We start from the raw sequence: 24,655 nt of genomic DNA on the forward strand, positions 1-24,655 counted from the left end.
CAGGGGATCTTTCCGACCCAAGGAACAAACCCGCATCTCACTGGCAGGTTGAGATCACCTGCACTGGCAGACGGGTTCTTGACCACTGAGCCACCTGGTGGAGACTTGTCAAGCAGAATTCTCCCTCAGCAGCTCTCATTCCCTTCCCACATTCCCGTCCCTCCTCTCGGTTTCCCCTCTGCTCCTCTCTCTTCCAAGCAGCAGCAGGCCCCCCCAAACCCCCAGCCCCCCAGATGGTCTAGGACCTCTCTTCCCCTTCTCAAGGGCGAGAGACGGCGGGATATTCCAATGATTAATATTCACATAACAAAAGCTGAAAATAACACAGACGAACTTTTAACAAGAGCCAACATCTCCTGAGTACCTGGCATCGATACATGCCCAGCACTGGAGTGACGTGTTTCCACGTGAGGAATAATCTGCTGGAGCGCAAGGACCCTGCCCAGGGCACGGGAGAGCTAAACCTTGGGGGCCCCGGGAGACCAGCCTGCTGCCCTCCCCACAGTCCTGCTCCCAGCTTCAGGGCCACCCTGTCCCAACTAAGAGTTACAGGCACAACGGAGCCTGAAACTGGGGTGTCGAAAGCCACGGATCAGGTGCACGGGGAAGCTAACAACAGCCACACAGACGTGCAAGAGGGTCACGTTCACCAGTGTCTCCTGGGGGCTCTAGGGACCCGAAGTCTGATTTCTCCACAGTTACATGCTCAGGGCAGGTCTGGGCTCATCAAAAAGAGCAGCTATTAGAACTGTTTTTATTTATTACCAGCTTGAGAAAAGGCGTGGACTTGGACTATGTCTCCTTATCTATGAATGCAGATAATCAGTATTCTAAAAGAGTGCCTAAGTCCATGTGTACTCGTTATCCAAAAAGAAAACAATTTAAGATTCAGATAATCACCACTTTCTTTTTATGTAATCATCTAAGAAGTATCTGACATAGATGCTCACAGGCCAGGGGAGCCGAGTACAGAAGGTACTGATCTGATCTGACCTCACAGCTGTCTGATCTCACAGACAGCTCCCTACTCATGAAAGCACTGCATCCGCCACGCCACCTGTCAGTAATGTGGGTGACGATGAAATCTGGGCAGATGAGCAGAAAGCACCTGCATTCAAAGAACTCCACACATTTTTACTTTAAGACTCAACAAACTACAATGAAGTATCAGTGAACACATTTAAGAACTATTTTTTAAAGTAATTTAACTTCAGAAATCTAAATATACCTTTGTTTCCTTTGTTTATTACAACTCTCCTAGAAGTTAAACATCTTCATCCAAAAGATCCTAAGGCTGGTAAAATTACCTTTTCATTAAAAGATAAGCATAATATATTCGATGGATTAAGCTGTTCATGGAAAGGCATTTATTAAATCCTATAAAAAATCATGTATTTTTATGGCTGACCAAATATTTTAATCAGATAAAATGCTGACAAACACACATAACTTAAAAGACCCTTCAAAAATATGTTGTACCACTTGTTTTAGAAGCATCTTTACCAAATTAAAATTTCAGACTCAGCCAACAATAGGATGAATCTGGTGGGGAGAAGTACAGAATATATGACACATAGCGAGTTAAATAACACACTCTCACCTCCAACACATTACACACACATACACGCAGGAACACAAACACCAAGGCAACTACTTACTAAGAGGTTAGACAGTCTTTCAGTGCAGAATTTTCTTTCCGGCATTTTACTACCATAAGGACTCCAGAATCCTTGCAACACTTAGTGAAGTCTGAAATAAAAAATTTGGAAGAGAAAAAATCATCTGTAATTACATCTCTGTAAGTTTAAACAGCTCTAAAATCTTCGTTCATTTAACATCTATGGCCTAGATTGTGCTTGGCACACACACAGTACATGTTCCACAAAAGACGTGAACGTGAACAGAAGGTGGTAGGTCTGAAAGGAGGGAGGGGACCCCTGAGGTGAAGAAGGAGTTCGCTTCACGTGACACACGGAACGCGGAGACGAAGCAGGATTTCTAGCCGGCTTCACTTCGCTGCTTTGCATCCACGTCTCCGTGTCATACTGTGGTAATTCTCGCAGTATTTCAAACTCTTTCAGTATTACAATTGCTATGGTGACCTGCGATCAGGGATCGTTGATGTTACTGCTGTAACTGCAGACACAAAGCAGGCGAGCTAGAATTAGAGGTGGAGCCTGAAGATGGGATGGACTGCTTCGTCTCCTGGTCACGCCTGACCAGGGAAGTCGCTTCTTAAGAATGAACAATGACTGTGGTGCCCTGAAATGGAGTCTATTCCTGGTGAAGATGCTATAACCTTGCTGAAATGACAATAGAGCGTTAGAATATTACAGAAACTTAGTTGATAAAGCAGCAGCAGCAGGGTTTGAGAGGACTGACTCCAGTTTTGAAAATTCTCCACCAAATCAAATGCCACCAACTGGCACACTGTAGGCAGAAGAGAAATCATTCCTAGAAGGAGGAGTCCTATGCAGCAAACTTTACTACTGCTCTCTTATTCTAAGAAACCCACCTCAACCTTCAGCAACCCCACTCTGATCAGTCAGCAGCCACCAATATCAAGGTAAGACCCTCTTCCTGCAAAAAGATTACGACTCGCTCAAGGATCAGGGCTCAGAGGAGCGTTCGCATTTTTCAGCAATAAAGTATCCTTACTGAAAGCATGTACAGTGTTTTTTTAGACGTAATGCTATTACACACTTCATAGACTACAGTGCAGTGTGGATATAACTTTTATATGCGCTAGGAAGCCAAAGACGGCATGCGACTTGCTCTCCTGTGATACTGAGTGTTTTGCATTGGTCTGGACCCAAACCACAGCATCTCCAAGGTCTGTCTACAGAGAGGAAGCATGTACTCCATGGATGAACAAGGTCCCGCTGTACAGCACAGGGAACTATGGTCAATGTCCTGTGATAAACCATCATGGAAGAGAGTATTTTAAAAAGAACACACACATATACGTGTGTGTGCACTCAGTCACTTCAGTCATGTATGACTCTTTGCAACCCCACGGACTGTAGCCTGCCAGGCTCCTCTGTGCGTGGGATTCTCTAGGCAATAATACTGGAGTGGGTCGCCATGCCCTCCTCCAGGGGATCTTCCTGACACAGGGATCAAACCCGCGTCTCCTGTGTCTCTTGCACTGCAGGCAGGTTCTTTGCCACTGAGCCACCAGGGAAACCCATAAACATATATATATATATATATACACACGCACAAACACACATATATATACACCCATAAACTTATATAAAACGGAGTCACTTTGCTGAACAGCAGAAATTAACACAACATTGTAAACCAACTATACTCGCAATTTTTTTAAAATGAAAGAGTATATTCCAGAAGAGAGAAGTAGGGAGAGTGAAGGGGGATGTATCGGACACAGCCCCTCCTGGGGTCCAGTCTCTGTGGCTACTGATGGCATCCTTCAACCCCGTTTCCTTCAGAGAACCTGCCATGGCCCTTTACTTTGATCCCAGGGCTCCCATCCCATTCCTGAGCCAACTCTGAGGTGACCCAGAACCCAAATGGCTTTCTATCACATTTCCATTCTGCTAGTTTGCCCCTCAAATCATACTGGTCCCCTCGGGGTCCTGCCTTCTCAGGGGCCCCAAGCCAGAGAACCCTGGTGCCGGAGTCCAGCCACAGCGGCCCGCTGCTCTACCTGGCCTGCGCTGGGGCGGACCCGCTTGCTCCTCAGCCCCTCCTTGGGACGGGCGTGGGGCGCCCCTGCTCTAGCAGCGACTCTCCCCAGCTGTCTCAGTCCTTCCCCTCCCCGGGGTCTCTAGGCCCAGCCTCGGCCTCCTCCCATCTGTAACCAGCCATGTCCATGTCAGACTTTAAAATACGACACCACCCTCACCAAGAAGCTTGTATCATCATTTAGTAAAAAATTATCAGGATTCTCTTACCCTTCCAGCTACTAAGGAATATGATTTATAATCATCTTAAAACAAGCAGGTAACCTCAGGAGTCCCCATGAAGACACATAACGTGTAACAAAAGTGGCTTTAAACCACAAGCAAACTGAAAACGACTGACATTTGTAAATGCACAGAAAATTCGAGGGGCTGTGCTGGACCGAGAGGCCTCGGGCACGGACGTCCGTCTGTCTGCAGCATCAGCGCAGTCTGCAGGCTGTGGGCGGGCAGAAACCAGGCCTGCTGGTGCAGGAGGGGCCTGGCTCCAGACGGAGGGCACGTCTGGTCACAGCCACGGGGCAGGGATGCTCCAGTGCGGGTCACAGGCTCCGTGAACTAGCTGTTCACCAGTCTCAGGATGCCACCGTTTGCTCTGAGTCCTGAACTGAATCAGGCATCTTTTACACTCAACACACACTCTTGTGGTCCCTGTGCTGATGAGCTGTGCATGTGGCCAAATCAGAGCAAAGGGGACTTCCTGTGTCCTCTGCGACGCAAAAAGGCAAAGCAGGGGCTTCCCTGGTGACTCAGTGGAAAAGAAACCGCCTGCCAGCGCAGGAGACACAACTTTGATGCTTGAGCCGGGAGGATCTCACATGCCGCGGAGCAATTAAGCCTTGTGCAACGCAACTGCTGTGAGCCCGTGCTCTAGAGCCTGCGGGCCACCTCTACTGAAGCCCGGGTGCCCCAGAGCCCGTGCTCCGCAACGAGAGAGGCCACACAGTGAGGAGCCCACACAGCGCCCCGCTCACCAGAGCTAGAGAAAAGCCTGCACGCAGCGAAGGCCCTGCACAGCCGAAAATAAGTCAAACTATTGTTTTCTCAAAAAAGGGAAAAAACATTTCTCTTTTTAAAAAAGGCAAAGCAAATGCAGGATTAGTTCATTCTCATCGGAGGTCCTGAAGGGAGCAAGCCCACTGAAACGTCCACTAGCCTGCACTCTCGAAGTCATTACCATCCTAACACGTTAACTGCTTTCCACACAGCCTGATGGGAAGACTTGCCTTTCCAGAGGCAAGGGCTACAATCCTAAGCATGAATCAAAGCATGAGCTACCCTCAAAGGAAGCGTGGACACAAAGTTAATCCAGAGGTGAAGAATGGTGGTGACGGGCCGGGGGCTGGCTCCTCGCAGCCCCACTGTCATTCAGAGGCCTGGACCGGCTCCCTCGGAAGATGGCGTCCACAGAAAGCTCGTGAGCATCAGGGACCTCCCCCTGTAAGCACGTGCAAGCTGACCAAACCCCAGGCCCTTTCCAGAAAACACGAACACAAGGGCTCCTAGCAACGGTACACTTTCTGAATTCAACACTCAGTACTCTGACACGTGACAAATTCACAAGCGAATGCTCAGGCACTGACTTATGTTAAGCTCTGTTTTCCCCAACGTGACTAAAAATGTCCTCAAGTAGGAAAGTGGCTCCAGACAGCACGTGTGTGTTCTGATGGGCATGAAGGCACAGTCTCTGGATCTTCACACTTGTCCAGATCTCTTCAGGAGTAACTGTGACTGGCCCGAAGCCTCAAGCTGTTTGTAAGGTTTCTGTCACTTGTTTAGCAACAAGATTTTAATGAGGATCCTTCTTTCAAACCACATTAGCAAACATTCATATAATGGTGATGTCGCCAGCTGATTTCTGCAATGGTATTCTGAAACAAGCCCAATCTAAATCACTTCTGTCTCTCAATATTAAGTGTTTAAAAGTTTGTACACCTGTAAATAAATATTCACCTTTAAACACTACGAAAATGAACTGTCATTCACTAACATATACCTTAATGTTATGCAAATAAATATCAGTACAGAGTAAGAGCAGAGAGATGATTAAAAGTTATCGCAAACTTTAAAGAAGTTTGGGCTTAAAGACAGCATTCAAGACTTTTTTTCTTTAAAATATCAAGAACATGAAATTCTTTCTTTTGTAAACCCTCCTTTCTCTGAAAGAAACCACTGAATATCATATAAAATAAACTATTGGTAAACATATTCTGTGAGCATGATAAAATTTTCACCAAGTGAAGCTAGGGAAAACAGAGATAAAGTCTTCTCCCGACTGTAGTCTAAGATAATGGGCAAAATAATCATACTGTATTTAAGTACAAGAATACATAATTTCCAGTTTATATAAGAAAAAACTTAGGGAAACTCCATATGAAAGCAGTAAGAGAAAGAAATGGTTTGGAATTCATTGCTTTTCACTCATTTAATTTATGAACTTTGGAATATATGTTAATATTTAAATAACCGCCATAATTAGGTTGCCTGATTAAGCCGAAGATGAGCAACAAAGTGTGCATGGGAGCAGGAAGACTGACCCACACTTTATCAGTTTCAAGCAACATACAATTTTGCAGACACAGTCATCCAGGTAGGACTATAGCATTCAATGCGAGATAACAATTTAAAAACATACCAGATTAAAAGAAGTAATTCCAACGTTTCATATTTCTGACTAGAACCACTCCTTTTATAATTCCAACAATTTATGTTTTCTAAACCTGGAAAATCCCATGGACGGAGGAGCCTGGTAGGCTGCAGTCCATGGGGTCGCTAAGAGTCAGACAGGACTGAGCGACTTCACTTTGACTTTTCACTTTCATGCATTGGAGAAGGAAATGGCAACCCACTCCAGTGTTCTTGCCTGGAGAATCCCAGGGACAGGGGAGCCTGGTGGGTTGCCGTCTATGGGGTCACACAGGGTCGGACACGACTGAAGCGACTTAGCAGCAGCAGCAGCAAACAATCCTGAGCTTATGAATTTTTACACAACTATCTTTAGAAATAGCATTTATTTCTAACTTTCTAGTACTTTTATTTCCTCAATCAGTGAAGTACTTAATAAAGTACCTATTTTGTTTCCAGCATTATAAAAAGCAGAGCTCTATTTAGGTACCAATGTAATTTAGAATTTTTAACATGTAAGTTCTGTGTAATAGTTCTGTGACTAAACCACCATCTTGATGGTCTCGCTTTTAAATCTGGAACTTCAATTTAATCGAAAAGAAAGACATTTAGGAGGTCTTGCTTACTGAAGAAATGTAGCAAGCAGATTTTTAAATCACCCGCAATTCAAAACATTTCATCAACTGCACAACAGGAAATCTTAAGCATGAAACTGCTTCCTTATAGAAAATTAGATAAAAATAAAAACAGAAATGTACTTGAAACGATGGATAAATGATCTGCCGGCAAACATTCTGACAACAACAAAATTTCAAAGACAATTTTTCGAGAGATCCATAAAATTAATCACTCAGTGGAAAACATAACACGCAGAAGCCACCTCATCTTTCACGAGCATCAGTCACCGAAACAGTGACTTCTTAACTGCACTCACGCCTTCAAAACGTTTCCGTTTCCAAAGGTGAGTCAAAAGCAGTGCAGACGGGGAAATCACCAAAGCATGCCATCACGCCAACGTTTAGGAGAGGACCCAGCTGAGAACACTTCATGGCTTTTCTAGCTTTTACTTTATGTTGGCGTACAGCTGACGAATAGCGTTGTGTTAGCTTCAGGTGTGCAGCAGCCAGTCATCTGTACACGCATACCCGCTCTCTTCCGGATTCTGATGCTGGGGGCCAGCGTGAGGAACTCCGCCCACGGCAAAGGTCATGAGGAAGGAGGCTTGGCATACGCAAAGGCGTGATCAAGCCTCAGGAAACCCCCTGTTCCCGAGCATCTGCCCCCAAAACCAGAGTCTATCTACTTTACTGTTTCGTGCTCTCACCTACACCTCTGACTTTATGGGGGGCTGTTCCCCACCGGTTCTCTCGGAGAAGGAGTAAACGTGCAGCTCCAAGTCAATAAAAATTCCTGGGCATGACAAGAGTGTTCCAACTTATGAACTCCTCTAAAGGTTATCTAGCCCACCTGTAAAGGTTCCTCCAGCCACATGTGATTGTTTACAGCCTCCCAACCTGAAAGGCACGAGATGTTTTAGGCTTACTAAAGGCAAATTCTTTTGGGAAATTGTCAGTATAATGGGTTGGTTAGGAATTATATTGGTGAAGGGTTTTTCATTTGTTGTGCCAATAATTGCTGCTAATTCCCTGCCCTGGGTGGGACAAGGGTGTCTCAGGTCAAACCTCTCTGCTGACAGACTAGCTTGTGTGACAGGATTATCCATACTCCTGCCACTACCAACATGATTGTTTACTACCTCTCAACCATAAACAGCACAGAGAGTTTGGAGTATTTTGAGACTCTTAATTAGCATAGGGCTTTTCTCATTGTTGAGTCAATGATTGCCGCCAGGCTTCCATATCCTTAGGCACCTGGGAATATATTAATCAATGTATCTGGAATATAGAAAAGGAAATATAGTAGTTTTTAAGGTTAGCGATACTAGACTTTTTGAGTTAATGAATTTTCTCTTTTGTAATAGATCACTGTACTTTGTTATAAATCACTGTGTCCTTGCTATGTAAAAATGTAACTTTATCACTATCTTAAGGGGAACATTGGTGAAAGGATTTTCATTTGTTGGGCTGATGTTTGCTGCTAAATCTCCATATTCTCTGCCCTTATAATGAATATAACTAGCATATAGGAGAACTAAGTATTAACCTTTAAGCATATAGGAGAAATAAGTATCAACCTTTAAGATTAATCATGTTAACCTTGGTTTAAATAAATTTCTTTCTTGATTGTAACTCACTACACCCTCACCCTATAGGAATGCAACTTTATTTGGAGGGTGGTGCCTGGTTTAAGAAAAAACACCCTTGGAAAAAATAAGTTTTTTGGTTATCAGAAAGAAAGAGTCATAAAATATCAGCAGGCCTCATGGCCAGAAGTTGATGTAAAACCCCTAAGATCTTTTTTTTTTTTATGTAAAGCACCTGATTTTGATAAAGGTCAGGACTGCTGACCCCTGCGTGACTCTGTATTCATCCCTATGTGTAACAAAAGGTATATAAGCAAACCCCAAAATAAAGAAATCGGGATCAGTTTCCGGAAAGACATGTAGTTCTTTCTTGCTCCCCGTTTTTCTGGCTGAATTCCCATCTGGAGCGTGGGTGCTCACCATGTCTACTTACTTGTCCCGGCTTTCAGGCCCACGCGAGAAGGAGCCCAAGGAGGGGCACCTTCCGATATTCAAGTGGCACCAGTGGCCCAACGTAGATGGTGCAAATTTCTTGTCTTGGAATTTTATTGGTATCCCACGTAAACCAAGTTATTCAGCCTCTTTTTCTCTCCTACTATTTTCTGGCCAAATTCCCATCTGGTGCATGGGTACCCAACAAGCCTGCTAATTGTGCCTGGGCTTCTAAGATCGGACTGGCGGGGGCCTCAGTGCCTCCTCTCCTTCAGGAGAACGGGAAGACGCCTGCGGCCTACGTAGGTGGTGATTGGTATTCCATGTAAACCAAGTTATTCAGCCTCTTTTTCTCTGCTAATTTTCTAATCCCTCTCTATCTGTAATTAAATAAGTTATTTCCAAGGACGCCGACTCCGTCCCCACCTTCGAATCACCCTGGATCCACCGGGGCTGGACCCCGGCATTCTGCTCCCACAAACGTCATTACAGAGCACTGAGAAGAGTTCCCTGTGCTACACAGTAAGCAGGTCCTTCCTAATTATCTACCTTATATACAGTAGTATGTATATGTTAATCTTATATCATTTATTTCTTAAAGTATCAGAGTAGAATGAAAATGAAAAAGTCACTTACATTCCTGCCTCACAATAGTAACAACAGCGATAGCAAACACTTCTGTTTACTGTGTTCCTGGCACTAGCCAGTGAGTTAGCACAGGCTTTCACAGGTATTAACTGATTAAAGTTTTGTTTTCAGGTATTCTTTCAGTACTTATACACAGGCTCATAAAAATGGCACTTGGGGACAGGCATGTGCCAGGGACGACCGCAGGCGGCGTTCCACGTTGGGCTCCTCCTGAGGCAGTGGAAGCCCTCAGCAGGGCTCCGCACAGCAGAACGGTACGATCAGACTCCCTTCTGCAGAGAGCTACAAGAGCTGGAAGCAGGCAGAGATGGGGGAACAGGGAAACCGGTCAAGGACTGAGCACAGGACTCAGACCGAGGGACGGCAAGGGGGCAAGAGGCGGGAGCGGCTCTGCAGAGGCGCGGACAGCTACCAGGGAACCGTGACGGACAGGGGGACACCATCAAGCCACAGGGTGACAGACGGGGAGTCCAGGACGACGCCGACACCTCCGCTGGGCGCAGCCGGCGCGGTCTGATGTCTCAGAGACACAAGGAAAGGAACGCACATGACGGGGGAAAAGATCAGCGTGTGTTTCAGACACATCCAGCTGGGAGGAGCCGTGAAACACCCAAGTGGACTGTCCAGAAAACCCTCAGCTCTACGGGGCTGAGGCAAGTCGAAGACACTGGTGTGGCAACAGTCACTTAAGAAAAATAAGGAAAAATAAAGAGGGCCCAGGTAACCACTGGGCCAATATTTAAGGGTCAGTGGAAACAGGGAGCCTGAAAGACGGGAGGACCTTGGGGCATCACAGAAGGTAAGGGGACCAAGAGGCTGACCCTCAGAGTAGAGACCAGGGTCCACTGGACCCAATTTTAATTTCTGAGTTTCTTAGAGTAGTTCTAACTATTTTAAAGATATTTTGATTTTCATTTTTTCTGAGGCCTTCCAAAAAACCAAAGAAAATAGATACTTTGTAATATAATAAAACTCATTTCTATCTTGCAATTATCATATAGACTCACTAGAACTTTGAGTAAAGATAAGACACAAGATAGACTCAATGATTTTTTTCCTACATTTTGAAACTTTTTACTAGATCATCCTAGGACTTCTTTCATCATGACTCATCAATTATTTTCAACTGACTAAAATAAGAAAACACAATGATGGAATCAGCTACAAAGAAAGTGAAATCACTCAGTCGTGTCCAACTCTTTGCAACCCCATGGACTGTAGCCCACCAGGCTCCTCCATCCATGGATTCTCTAGGCAAGAGTACTGGAGTGGGTTGCCATTTCCTTCTCCAAGAGATCTTCCCAATCCAGGGATCGAACTCGGGTCTCCCACATTCCAGGCGGACGCTTTAACCTCTGTGCCACCAGGGAAGCCGGGAAGCAGCTAGAAGAGCGATGCAACAGTGAAATAACCACCATTTTATCAGTTTTCTTACTGGATCATCTGGCATATTACATCATCATTTATCAATATAGAAAAGGAGTCTTTTTGATGTTTGCTTTCCTTGAACACAGTTAAGATCAGAGATTATTTTTTTCACTTCCTCATTATGTTAGGTACAATAATAGACCACACAGATCTCCAAATCCTCCTCCCTGAACCCAATGAATGTGTCAGGTTATATGGCAAAGGGGAATTACAGTTACTAATCAGCTACAACCAAATAAAGAGATTATCCTGGATTATCCAGCGGGGCCCAAAGGAATCACCAGGGTCCTGAGAAAGGGAGAAGGGAGGCACAGATGAAGAGAGAGAGGTGATGATGGGAGTGGGGACAGAGAGATGTCACCTTGGCGGCTTGAACAATGGAAAGAGGACACCAGACCAAAACAAAATAATAGGGTGCCTTATAACAGGATATCTGTATCCCCACAAAATCTGTGTGTTGAAACCCTACTGCCCCCACCCCCACCACTAACCAACCACGTGATGATATTAGGAGGTGGGGACCTGGGAGGAATTCAGTTCAATTCAATTGCTCAGTCGTGTCCAACTCTTTGCAACCCCATGAACCGCAGCACGCCAGGCCTCCCTGTCCATCACCATCCCCCGGAGTTCACTCAGACTCACGTCCATCGAGTCCGTGATGCCATCCAGCCATCTCATCCTCTGTCGTCCCCTTTTCCTCCTGCCACCAATCCCTCCCAGCATCAGAGTCTTTTCCAGTGAGTCAACTCTTTGCATGAGGTGGCCAAAGTACTGGAGCTTCAGCTTTAGCATCATTCCTTCCAAAGAAATCCCAGGGCTGATCTCCTTCAGAATGGACTAGTTGGACCTCCTTGCAGTCCAAGGGACTCTCAAGCATCTTCTCCAACACCACAGTTCAAAAGCATCAATTCTTGGGTGCTCAGCCTTCTTCACAGTCCAACTCTCACATCCATACATGACCACAGGAAAAACCACAGCCTTGACTAGACGGACCTTAGTCGGCAAAGTAATGTCTCTGCTTTTGAATATGCTATCCAGGTTGGTCATAACTTTTCTTCCAAGGAGTAAGCATCTTTTAATTTCATAGCTGCAATCACCATCTGCAGTGATTTTGGAGCCCCCCAAAAATAAAGTCTGGTATTGTTTCTACTGTTTCCCCATCTATTTCCCATGAAGTGATGGGACTGGATGCCATGATCTTCGTTTTCTGAATGTTGAGCTTTAAGCCAACTTTTTCACTCTCCTCTTTCACTTTCATCAAGAGGCTTTTTAGTTCCTCTTCACTTTCTACCATAAGGATGGTGTCTTCTGCATATCTGAGGTGATTGACATTTCTCCTGGCAATCTTGATTCCAGCTTGTGTTTCTTCCAGTCCAGCGTTTCTCATGATGTACTCTGCATAGAAGTTAAATAAGCAGGGTGACAATATACAGCCTCGACACACTCCTTTTCCTATTTGGAACTAGTCTGTTGTTCCATGTCCAGTTCTAACTGTTGCTTCCTGACCTGCATACAGATTTCTCAAGAGGCAGGTCAGGTGGTCTGGTATTCCCATCTCTCTCAGAATTTTCCACAGTTGATTGTGATCCACACAGTCAAAGGCTTTGGCATAGTCAATAAAGCAGAAATAGATGTTTTTCTGGAACTCTCTTGCTTTTTCCATGATCCAGCGGACGTTGGCAATTTGATCTCTGGTTCCTCTGCCTTTCCTAAAACCAGCTTGAACATCAGGGAGTTCACGGTTCACATATTGCTGAAGCCTGGCTTGGAGAATTTTGAGCATTACTTTACTAGCATGTGAGATGAGTGCAATCGTGTGGTAGTTTGAGCGTTCTTTGGCATTGCCTTTCTTTAAGGGAATGGCAAGCCACTTCAGTATTCTTGCCTTGAGAACCCCATGAACAACATGAAAAGGCAAAATGGATAGGATACCAAAAGAGGAACTCCCCAGGTCATTAAGTGCCCAATATGCTACTGGAGATCAGTGGAGAAATAACTCCAGAAAGAATGAAGTGATGGAGCCAAAGCAAAAACAATACCCAGTTGTGGATGTGACTGGTGATAGAAACAAGATCCAATGCTGTAAAAAGCAATATTGCATAGGAACCTGGAATGTCAGGTCCATGAATCAAGGCAAATTGGAAGTGGTCAAAGAAGAGATGGCAAGGGTGAACATCGACCTTCTAGCAATCAGTGAACTAAAATGGACTGGAATGAGTGAATTTAACTCAGATGACCATTATATCTACTACTGTGGGCAGGAATTCCTCAGAAGAAATGGAGTAGCCATCATGGTCAACAAGAGAGTCTGAAATGCAGTACTTGGGAGGAATTAGGATGAGATAAGGTCAGGAGGGTGGATCCTCATTAATGGAGCAACACCTTGGTAAGAGTCAGGAGAGAGTGGCGTGCTCTCTGCTCCCCACCAGTGAGGTCTGCAGCCCAGAAGAGGAGCCAACCAAGCTAGCACCCTGAGCGAGGACTTCCAGCATCTAAACCTGTGAGAATGAAGTTTTGTTGTTTATGAATCATCAGTTTATGTTATTTTTGTTAAGCTGCTCATGCTAAGATAGGTCTCTAGAAACTGAAAAAGGCAAAGAAATGGACTCTCTCGTTGAGCTTCCAGAAGGGAATGCAGCTCTGCCAACATGTAGATATTAACCCAGAAAGACCTGTGTCACACCTCTGAGTTAGACTGTAACGTCACACATCTGTGTTGATTTGTGGTACTAAACGTGTGTGACTAAGTTTGTGACAGCCGCCATAATGAACTAACTGCACTGCCTGTAGCAGAAGAAGGAAAACCGACAAACGATGGTTCTCATTTATCAGATGAATCAGAAAGTGCATGCTAAGGCCTGAAAGCAGAGCTCGGGTTCTGCCCACAATGACAGAATCATCTTCTATGAACACAACCACCAACTAGTATCTTCAGATGACAGTGTCCCAGATGAACTTCCCGAAAATCAGGAACTGGTGAGTAAATAACAAGCTCTGCAGGACAAAAAGGAAATAAGGCCTCCTTATCCCATCAGTCACCTGACAAGAGGCACCTGGTGTCCTGTAACAGGAACCGGCACATCCCACGTGGTGGGGACCCACGGTGGCGTTCTCCCAGCTTCTATGCTGATGTATATGTGACCCAAATACTTACGCCTGGCTTATACGCAAAGACCATCACGAGGAAATAGCATTTATGGCCTGGGATGTATAAGTCAAAAAACTAAAATTCTTAAAAATTACAGAGCAAAAAAGATGACTATCTTCTCTTAAAGAAAAATTAGTAGCCAGCGATGTTTACAAAAGCACTGCATTTTATGAAAGCAAGCACAAGAAGAACCAGGCCTTCTGGTGCGGAGGGCCAACTGGAGGTGTGTTGGAACCTGGTGCAGTACTGACAAGACAGGTGTGTTCAGGTTCACAACAAACATTTAGCTTCATTCAGGCAGCACCGACCATTTCAAGTATAAAACTTTCATAACAGGGAAATACAGAATAAAAACTGGTTCAGCTATATTTGATTATTATCAAAATTTTAAGGTCAGTCTTCCTTCATTCTTTCAAAAATTTTTTGAATATGATTTTTAAATAGAAAAATTAATAAAAGGTATCCACAGATGACCACCTTTTCTAGGACAGTATGGACTAAAGAAGGCATGGTCATGATTGTCAAATGCTAAGATGAGGGGAGAAAGTCACCTGTTGGTTTTTAGGTTAAGACTTGGTGACATTCTGCTGTCTAGGAAAATCTTTCATTCATGTGAGGTCAGGGAAAGGATTAGAACAAACAAAAATCCCTGCTCCTTATCACAGATGAATTAAACATACCTTTTATTTCCAGGACACTTATTTCTTTAATCAAGCATTCATTAAATACAAAATACAGTTCCTAACTTCAATGTACTTATAATATAGTGGCAGATACAAGAAGGAATTCAATAATACCCAACAGTTATCTTCATTTGGTCAGCTTGGGTTTGTAGCCCTCTAAACCCTACACACAAAGCTACTAAGCAAGGTCTGAAATGCATCTAGTCTGAATCTCCCTGTCAGTTAGTTCAGTTGCTCAGTCGTATCCGACTCTTTGTGACCCCATGAATCGCAGCACACCAGGCCTCCCTGTTCATCAGCATCTCCCGGAGTTCACTCAGACTCACGTCCATCGAGTCCATGATGCCATCCAGCCATCTCATCCTCTGTCGTCCCCTTCTCCTCCTGCCCCCAATCTCTCCCAGCATCAGAGTCTTTTCCAATGAGTCAACTCTTCGCATGAGGTGGCCAAAGTACTGGAGCTTCAGCTTTAGCATCATTCCTTCCAAAGAAATCCCAGGGTTGATCTCCTTCAGAATGGACTGGTTGGATTTCCTTGCAGTCCAAGGGACTCTCAAGAGTCTTCTCCAACACCACAGTTCAAAAGCATCAATTCTTTGGCGCTCAGCCTTCTTCACAGTCCAGCTCTCACATCCATACATGACCACAGGAAAAACCATAGCCTTGACTAGACGGACCTTAGTCGGCAAAGTAATGTCTCTGCATTTGAATATGCTATCTAGGTTGGTCATAACTTTTCTTCCAAGGAGTAAGCGTCTTTTAATGTCATGGCTGCAATCATCATCTGTGGTGATTTTGGAGCCCCCAAAATAAAGTCTGACACTGTTTCCACTGTTTCCCCATCTATTTGTCATGAAGTGATGGGACCAGATGCCATGATCTTTGTTTTCTGAATGTTGAGCTTTAAGCCAACTTTTTCACTCTCCTGTACTGTGAGTATAAAACGCACACTGGAGGGATTCCCCTGGGGGTACAAGGGTTAAGCTGGTTTGGGGAGCTAAGATGCCACATGCCCTGTGGCCAGAACCAAAACACAGAAGCAATATTGTAACAAATTCAACAGACACTTGAAAAACATCTTAAAAAAGAAACAAAACACTGAATTTTGGGAGCTTAGGAGGAAAAATAAGCAGGGTAACAATATACAGCCTTGACGTACTGCTTTTCCTATTTGAAACCAGTCTGTTGTTCCATGTCCAGTTCTAACTGTTGCTTCCTGACCTGCATATAGGTTTCTCAAGAGGCAGGTCAGGTATTCCCATCTCTTTCAAAATTTTCCACAGTTTACTGTGATCCACACAGTCAAAGGCTTTGTTTAGCATAGTCAATAAGGCAGAAATAGATGTTTTTCTGGAACTCTCTTGCTTTTTCCATGATCCAGCAGATGTTGGCAATTTGATCTCTGATTCCTCTGCCTTTTCTAAACCAGCTTGAACATCAGGGAGTTCACGGTTCATGTATTGCTGAAGCCTGGCTTGGAGAATTTTGAGCATTACTTTACTAGCATGTGAGATGAGTGCAATTGTGCGGTAGTTTGAGCATTCTTTGGAGTTGCCTTTCTTTGGGATTGGAATGAAAACTGACCTTTTCCAGTCCTGTGGCCACTGCTGAGTTTTCCAAATTTGCTGGCATACTGAGTGCAGCACTTTCACAGCATCATCTTTCAGGATTTGAAATAGCTCAACTAAACTTCACCAGCTTTGTCTGTAGTGATGCTTTCTAAGGCCCATTTGACTTCACATTCCAGGATGTCTGGCTCTAGGTGAGTGATCACACCATCTTGATTATCTGGGTCGTGAAGATCTTTTTTGTACAGTTCTTCTGTGTATTTTTGCCACCTCTTCTTAATATCTTCTACTTCTGTTAGGTCCATACCATTTCTGTCCTTCATTGAGCCCATCTTTACATGAAATGTTCCCTTGTATCTCTAATTTTCTTGAAGAGATATCTAGTCCTTCCCATTCTGTTGTTTTCCTCTATTTCCTTGCACTGATCCCTGAGGAAGGCTTTCTTATCTCTCCTTGCTATTCTTTGGAACTCTGCATTCAAATGGATATATTTTTCCTTTTCTCCTTTGCTTTTCGCTTCTCTTCTTTTCACAGCTATTTGTAAGGGCTCCTCAGACAGCCATTTTGCTTTCTTATCCATGGGGATGGTCTTGATCCCTGTCTCCTGTACAATGTCACAAACCTCCATCCATGGAAGAAACACAAGCTGGAATCAAGATTGCCAGGAGAAATATCAATAACCTCAGATATGCAGATGACACCACCCTTATGGCAGAAAGTGAAGAGGAACTAAAAAGCCTCTTGATGAAAGTGAAAGAGGAGAGTGAAAAAGTTGGCTTAAAGCTCAACATTCAGAAAACGAAGATCATGGCATCCGGTCCCATCACTTCATGGGAAATAGATGGGGAAACAGTGGAAACAGTGTCAGACTTTATTTTTTGGGCTCCAAAATCACTGCAGATGGTGACTGCAGCCATGAAATTAAAAGATGCTTACTCCTTGGAAGGAAAGTTATGACCAACCTGGATAGCATATTCAAAAGCAGAGACATTACTTTGCCAACAAAGTCCTGTCTAGTCAAGGCTATGGTTTTTCCTGTGGTCATGTATGGATGTGAGAGTTGGACTGTGAAGAAAGCTGAGCGCCAAAGAATTGATGCGTTTGAACTGTGGTGCTGGAGAAGACTCTTGAGAGTCCCTTGGACTGCAAGGAGGTCCAACCAGTCCATCCTAAAGGAGAGCAGTCCTGGGTGTTCACTGGAAGGACTGATGCTGAAGCTGAAACTCCAACACTTGGCCATCTAATGTGAAGAGCTGACTCACTGGAAAAGACCCTGATGCTGGGAGGGACTGGGGGCAGGAGGAGAAGGAGATGACAGAGGATGAGATGGCTGGATGGCATCACCGACTCGATGCACATGAGTTTGGGTAAATTCCGGGAATTGGTGATGGACAGGGAGGCCTGGCTTGCTGCAGTTCATGGGGTCGCAAAGAGTCGGACATGGCTGGGCAACTGAACTGAACTGAACTGAGGATGAAAAATGTAACTAACTATCTTGTTCACAGTTTTTACATGATTGCATGCTAATAAGATCGATGTGCTGTGCTGTGCTTGTGGCTCAGTCGTGTCTGATTCTGTGACCCCATGGACTGTAGCCTGCCAGGCTTCTCTGTCCACGGGGATTCTCTAGGAAAGAATACTGGAGTTGGTTGCCACGCCCTCCTCCAGGGGACGTTCCCAGCCCAGGGACTGAACCCAGGTTTCCCACATTGCAGGCAGATTCTTTACTGTTTGAGCCACAAGGGAAGCCCTAATAAGATAGATACTATTTATTTAATACATAAATAAATATAACATTAAAATTAAGCTTACCTTTCAAAACTAATGTCACATTAAAAAATACATGGCTACTACAGTTTAAGGAGAAGGAAAAGGCTACCCACTCCAGTATTCTGGCCTGTAGAGTTCCATGGGCTGTATAGTCCATGGGGTCGCAAAGAGCTGGACACAACTAAGCGAGTTTTACTTTACTATAGTTTAAAATTATAAATATAGTTCATGCTATTTTCTCTGGTCCAGTGAAACTTTCTGCAGCGATAGACATGTTCTCTGCACTTTCCGACAGTGCCACCAGGAGCCATAAAGGACGACCGAGCACGCGAAATGTGGCTGGATGCCACTGAGGAGCTGAGCGTGTCTTTGGAATTAATTAAAGTGAAAGTGACATGTGTGCAGTGGCTTCCATAGTGGAAGAGGCGGCCCTGAGTGTGCTCTGTTCCCTGCACTTCAGGTCAGATGTCGACAGGAGGCTGGCGGTGAGAGCCTCAGATTGCTCATCTCCATGTACTGGAATGAAGCTCAATGGGCACAAACTGGGATTCTGACGAGGAGCCCTTAGCATGTAGCTCTTAGAACAGAGATGATTTCTAACAAAGGCTAACAATACATTAACTGATCAGCAGGATCTATACCATTAGAATAAACTATCTTATTTCAGGTGGAGTTTTTGTTTTTCCATTTTCCTATGTGATTTCATGATTTTTTCTTGCAAGGTATTTAAAGATGTTAATAATAACAGCAACAAAATCAAATTAATAATGGCCACTGACATAAACTGGGTATTTACTAGGTACCAGACACGATGAGCACTTCATTAGCTCACTTGAATTTTACAGAAACCTAACAGATAAGCACTATCATCATCTTCACTTGCCAGACAAGGACACCGAGCTTTCAGTAGGTGACATCATGCATTTCCAAGACGGACAGTGTGGCAAGGACTAGCCTGGAACCAGGCCTTTAGTTCCTGAAAAAATCCATAACTCCTATGGAATCCCACTGACTCTTCTTCACAGTGAGAACAGAGGAGACTCCTCCACACTGGGCAAAAGACCTCATGGTCACAGCAGAGCCGTGAGCCCCGCCCGTCACCACACACAGGGTCACCACTGGGCCCAGGAAGCTGGTGGGACAGCTCAGTCCTTCCGGTCCCCACTTCCGGGGGAAGAAAAGCTACAGCTTAGAGCTCTGATGCCCTGCTCCTGAGCAATCATCTACAATAAAATGATGCCAGATACCTTGCCCTCTGGCTCCATACCTCCTTTTCCAGAATGCCTATAAAATATATTTAAATATTTAAAATACGGATTTTACACATTATAAAGTGGCTTTTCCAAGCAGTTTACAAGAAACTGCTAAGTTCTGTACCTGGGGTTCTAAGAGCCTTCAGAATAGGAAAGGGAGATGTCAGCATAGCCGAGCTGTGGCTAAGGAGAGCACCAACTCATCCCATCTCCCAAATGAGACACACACAAGAGAGGCCATCAGCCTCCCCAAGCAGGAGAATCCGTGAGTATCACTAGCAGTGACAGAGGGCGAGGACTTAGACAGTGACCAAGCCAGAGAAACGCTAAGTGAGTCAATCTGGTTCACGCCGCACATGTCAGCTACATGCTCCCCCTTTGGCCCTCACCCCCCGCCCCAGCCTCTAAAGTTAAAAGATCTGTTCATGAACGCATGCCCCTCAGAGCACCCAACAAAGGCACCATGTTTCTGAACATCCCCTGATAAGAAGCAGGGTCAACACTGTAAGCAACACAGGCAGCAAGCCAGCCTGCTGCACCTTCCCATTCGTGCAGGTGGCTTCAGTCTGTTCTGTGGGCCAGCGGTGACCACTCACCGGCACTCACGAGGGGCCAGGAAAGGACCTTGTTCTCAACTCCTCGGGTGGAAACGGCCAGAGAAGGAAGGACTTAGACATCACTAACCCAAACCCTAGACCCTTCCCCAATTCAGAAAGGCCCAGTTCACCTCACTGTGCAAACCTTGTGGGAACAGAACAAGGGAGCCAGTTCCACTGTGGCGGAGGGGATGTGTGTGGAAGTAGGTGTGTGCGTGCCTGTGTGCTGAGGGGCGTGGGGGAGGTTTGAGACTGGAAGAAACCAGAGTTCAGGGTCCTGCCAGCCCCCATCAAACTCCGCTGGCAGTAACAGTCCTGCTGCGCCTCCTCCTGGTGAGAACCAGCATGAACATGGCTCCCTCCTCCTTGCCGGATGTGGTTTCCAGGCTGTGGACAAAACCTGCTCACCGTCTTTCTAATCTACTGGTCTGTCAACTTTTCTTATGTATCAGACACCTTGCTTTGCTCCAAAAGAGGAGTTGACACAGTTTGGCATTTCCCTTCAAGAGACAGCATTCAAAAAGACAGTTATGTTCTTCATATCCAAACACGGGACAATTCAAATACAAAAATAACTATGACTACACCTTTCTTATGACAAAAGTCATTTGTAGAGAATCAGTAAGAGAATGGCATATCACAAGCCATTCCTCATCCTGTCTTCTCTTAGCTGAAGCAAAAAATGTCTTTATGTAGGTAAAAAATAGCCTTGGCACCATTCAAAGCCACTTAGCAGCTTTCTTTTAATCTAACAGAGTCACACCAACAGCCTAAATAGAAATACTAAACCACAAAGCTCTATCCGGCCACTGAAGAAAGTGCACAGCTGGGGACAATCTCCAAGACCCAAAGTGGAAACAGCAAGGACACACACACAGCCCTGTGCAGACAGGAGAGAAGGGCTGGGGGCCAGGAAGGGGTGGGTGGCCGTCACGTCTCAGGAGAAAGCCTGGAGTCTGGGGGAGGCGGAAGAAGCAAGGACACACACACTGCTATGCAGACAGGAGAGAAGGGCTGGGGGCCAGGAAGGGGCGGGTGGCCGTCACGGCCTCAGGAGAGAACCTGGAGTCTGGGGCCGAGGCGGGGGGGAAGAAGCAGGTTTCTATTGTGTTGTGGTAGTCTGTCCCTGTGCCAACCTTACAAAATGCAGTTTTAAAAAAGGAAAGTGAATAAAGTAATACCTTTGTAAGAGGAGGGGGAGAGAGGAGGTCTGGCTTTGAAGCAGAGTGAGAGGTCATCTCTCTCAATTTTTTTTTTTTTCAACAATCCTCTTCCATTTCCTCGGAACTGCCCGTTAGTGACAATAGGGCAGGGACCTGTCTTTCTTGCAACAGAACACCCTACCTTCACAGTCAACGGACACTTTTGCCTGAATGGCTTCATTTCATTAAATGCTGACTGTTCTCAAATAAAAATGTGGGCATTTCTTTTCACAAATTACAGAGCTGCAGAGATCCTACGATTCCCACCCCACCAATGCCACGTGGAGCCCTAACCCAAGGTAAAAAGACACCGTCAAAACCCACACTCCTGGCTTTCTTTTAATTTAACACGGTCACACCAACTGCCAAAATCGAAGAAACCCAACACTGATAACGCGTGCTCCCTTGCTCATAAACTGGTCCCAATTCTCGGTTTTAAAGAGGAAAAAAAAAAAAGAGAACAGAAGACATGTGATGCTAAATTTAATTAGACATTTAATAAGTGTAGTGTCCCTAGTTAACAAGGCAAATCCATCCTTTCCGTTCAGGCTGCAGGTTATTTAAAGACTTTACAATTTTACTACTTAAGGGCAAGTCCTATGGAGGTGTTATCTCACCATTTATATTTTCACAACACTTATGATATTGCTATCACACTCTTAAAATAAATAAAAAGCCCATGCCGTGTGGTGGACCAATATAATGCTACATACTCTATTTCTGGAAATAAACATTAAAATCATTCTGTATTGTTCACTTGATTCTTGCAGTGTTGAATATTAGAAAAAAAGTAAAACTAATTTTTTTAAGTCCCAGGTATACTTGAAAAACAGAGGTTTTATCACTTGGTTTTTAAAATTAGGTACTAGAAAATATATCACTAGAAAATTCTGACCACAATAGCATTTTATGACAAAATTATTATGCTTTTAATTTTCTATTAAATTGTGGTTTATTAGCTTGCTACTTTAAAGATTAGACAGGGTACAGAATGAATTTAGTGGTGCATTTAATGAGACAAGAAAGATGAACATGAAAAGATGATTTTACACGGTGGTGCAGAGGCTATTTGATAATTCTAACATAGTACAAAAGAAAGCTTCTCTCTAGATTGACCATGGTTCACTTAACATCACTGAATATCTAATACCTCCAACTCAATTAATTCTCACCTGATTAAGATCAGACTGATATTCAAACTAAATCATCTCTCCAGTCAAGTAGAAATCAATATTTCTGATTTTACTTTTAAATTACAATAGAAAATAAAATGCACACGTCTTCAGTATGCCTAGAGTAGCTTTTCCATTCTAGTCTACCATGGCGGGGATGACACAGTTGATTAAAGAATTATTCTAATTTGAGCACCAATATGTAGTCAGAATCTGATTAATCTGAACACAGAGATGGAATAAAGTAATTAAATATATCTTATACAGGGCAAATAGAAAATTGACATAAAATAAACTTGACTTCTTTAAAACAAACTTCACTATTTATCAGCTCAAGTAGTTAGGAATGTGCTTTTATTACAGACTGACTGCTCTTGGAGGGGTCTTGTTTCAGGCGCAGGTATTTACGAGGTAGCCAAAGAAAAGAAACAGTTTTGTTCAAGCCATCCTCCTTCCGTGATCACCACTCCACAAAGCATGCACACACCTAGAAACAATCAAATCACTGTTTGACTCTTCCAAATAAAGCTGGACGTACTGAGCAGGATAGAAATTAGTGAATCCTAAAGTGACAGAATGCTTACACGCTTGTAACCTACACTTCTGAAGAGAAGATGAAACACACCTCCCTCCTTTCCCACTCCTGAGCGCTCTTCAGATCCAAGACAGAGAAGGGGAGAGTCAAACTACTCACTGGGTCGACTGAACAGAAGTACTGTTTGTCTTGTTAGCAAATGCAACCAACTCATATGAAAATGACAGAAAAATGTCAAACTTTAAACAATACATTTAAGAAAGCAAAATCACTGTTAGATGTACTAATTATTAGAACTGAAAATAATAATACAATTTAGAGTATTTAACGCATGCCAAATATTGCTCATTATATATATTATTATATATAATATGTAAAATAGTCTATGGTAAAGATGTATTTTACATAAAATATATGAACCATTTATTTATTATCTATTATTTTTAAGCCTCACAATAGAGGTTATTCCTATATACTGAATAATTCATAGGTGTTACTTACCTTGGGTGCACCTTTTCTCATTTCTTACCTATCATGTCCCAGAAAAGAATGTGAAGAACCAAAAAATTAAGTAAATTAACCTAGAAATATAGATTTCCAAAATTCATATCCCATGAGAAACAGCCAAAGAAGTTACTTAGAGACCCAAACTAGGGGCATGAAACCCAGAATTTATAAGATATGCCATTCTCCAGAAACTTGTAGACTTTGAAGCTGGGGCTACCTATGCGACATGAAGTTGGGCCATTTGCACGGCAGACTCAAAGAATATTCTTGACTTTCATGGAAGACTCTTCCCTATTTTTCTTGAACCATACAGACATCTGTTTGATTTTCTTATAACTGAAATGTATTTTCAGAGAAATAACTAATATAAGCAGTACATACATATTATACAGTATACATGTATAAAATAGTGTATTTATAATATAAAATATTTCACATGTATATAGGAATCACAGTGCAAGCACTGAGACTGCTGAGCCAGTGCACGTGCCCCAGGTTTAAAGATGGAGCTGTTCCTTTATCCCAGATACTGTCTGCCTTGCAGGAATGGAAAGAGCATTGCCAGACCCACGGATTCATGCTTTTTAAGCTGGAATTTATGTTTTATGTAAAATCTCACAATTTTAAGTAGCTCATTTAACTTTGTTTCTAAGACACCATGCAGAGGAAACACGAAATACACAACACCTGCGCCCGCACAGTGGCTTCTGGCTGAAGGCTGATGGTCTGTGTCACCAGCTTGAAAGGCTCTCACGGACAGGTCAGAGGAAATACACACATGCGGCAATCCCCTGGAGTCCTACCATCACTCACTGGACAACCTCTAAAGCAGAAGCCTCCTACAGATGCCAAATTAGCATCACCGCCCTAGAAGCAGAGGAATGCAATGGAGGCGTTCCCACCTCTAACTCCTCGACCTCCTACTCCACAGGCCTCAGCCTTTACACAGCCCTACAAGGCTGGGACGGATGGAGAATACTCCTAGGAATCAACGACAGGGCATCAGAGTGCACTCTTCACTGAGTCTGCGTTTCCTTCAAGTCCTCACTGGGGGGGATGCCGTGTGGGCTGCTGAACCTCCCTGACCGTGAGCTCTAAGATGCACCCGAGTCAACAGCGGTGCTTCACTGAGAGGGATGCTACTCTACAACACAAATAAGGAGGCTCTTTTCCTCCTC

At 44.1% G+C, this 24,655-nt stretch overlaps 1 protein-coding gene across 2 annotated transcripts in view; it reads right to left on the reverse strand.

The window, feature by feature from the left end:
- Positions 1–24,655, reverse strand: part of CMC1 (C-X9-C motif containing 1) — an 83,036-nt gene that overhangs the window by 1,643 nt on the left and 56,738 nt on the right. For both annotated transcript variants that reach the window (XM_052641574.1, XM_052641573.1), the window contains exon 3: positions 1,659–1,749. In XM_052641574.1, the coding sequence (XP_052497534.1) occupies positions 1,659–1,749 (91 nt within the window). The remainder of the gene's footprint in view (positions 1–1,658; positions 1,750–24,655) is intronic.

Source organism: Budorcas taxicolor, chromosome 1 (assembly GCF_023091745.1).
Source record: "Budorcas taxicolor isolate Tak-1 chromosome 1, Takin1.1, whole genome shotgun sequence".
In the NCBI taxonomy this organism is placed as follows: domain Eukaryota; kingdom Metazoa; phylum Chordata; class Mammalia; order Artiodactyla; family Bovidae; genus Budorcas; species Budorcas taxicolor.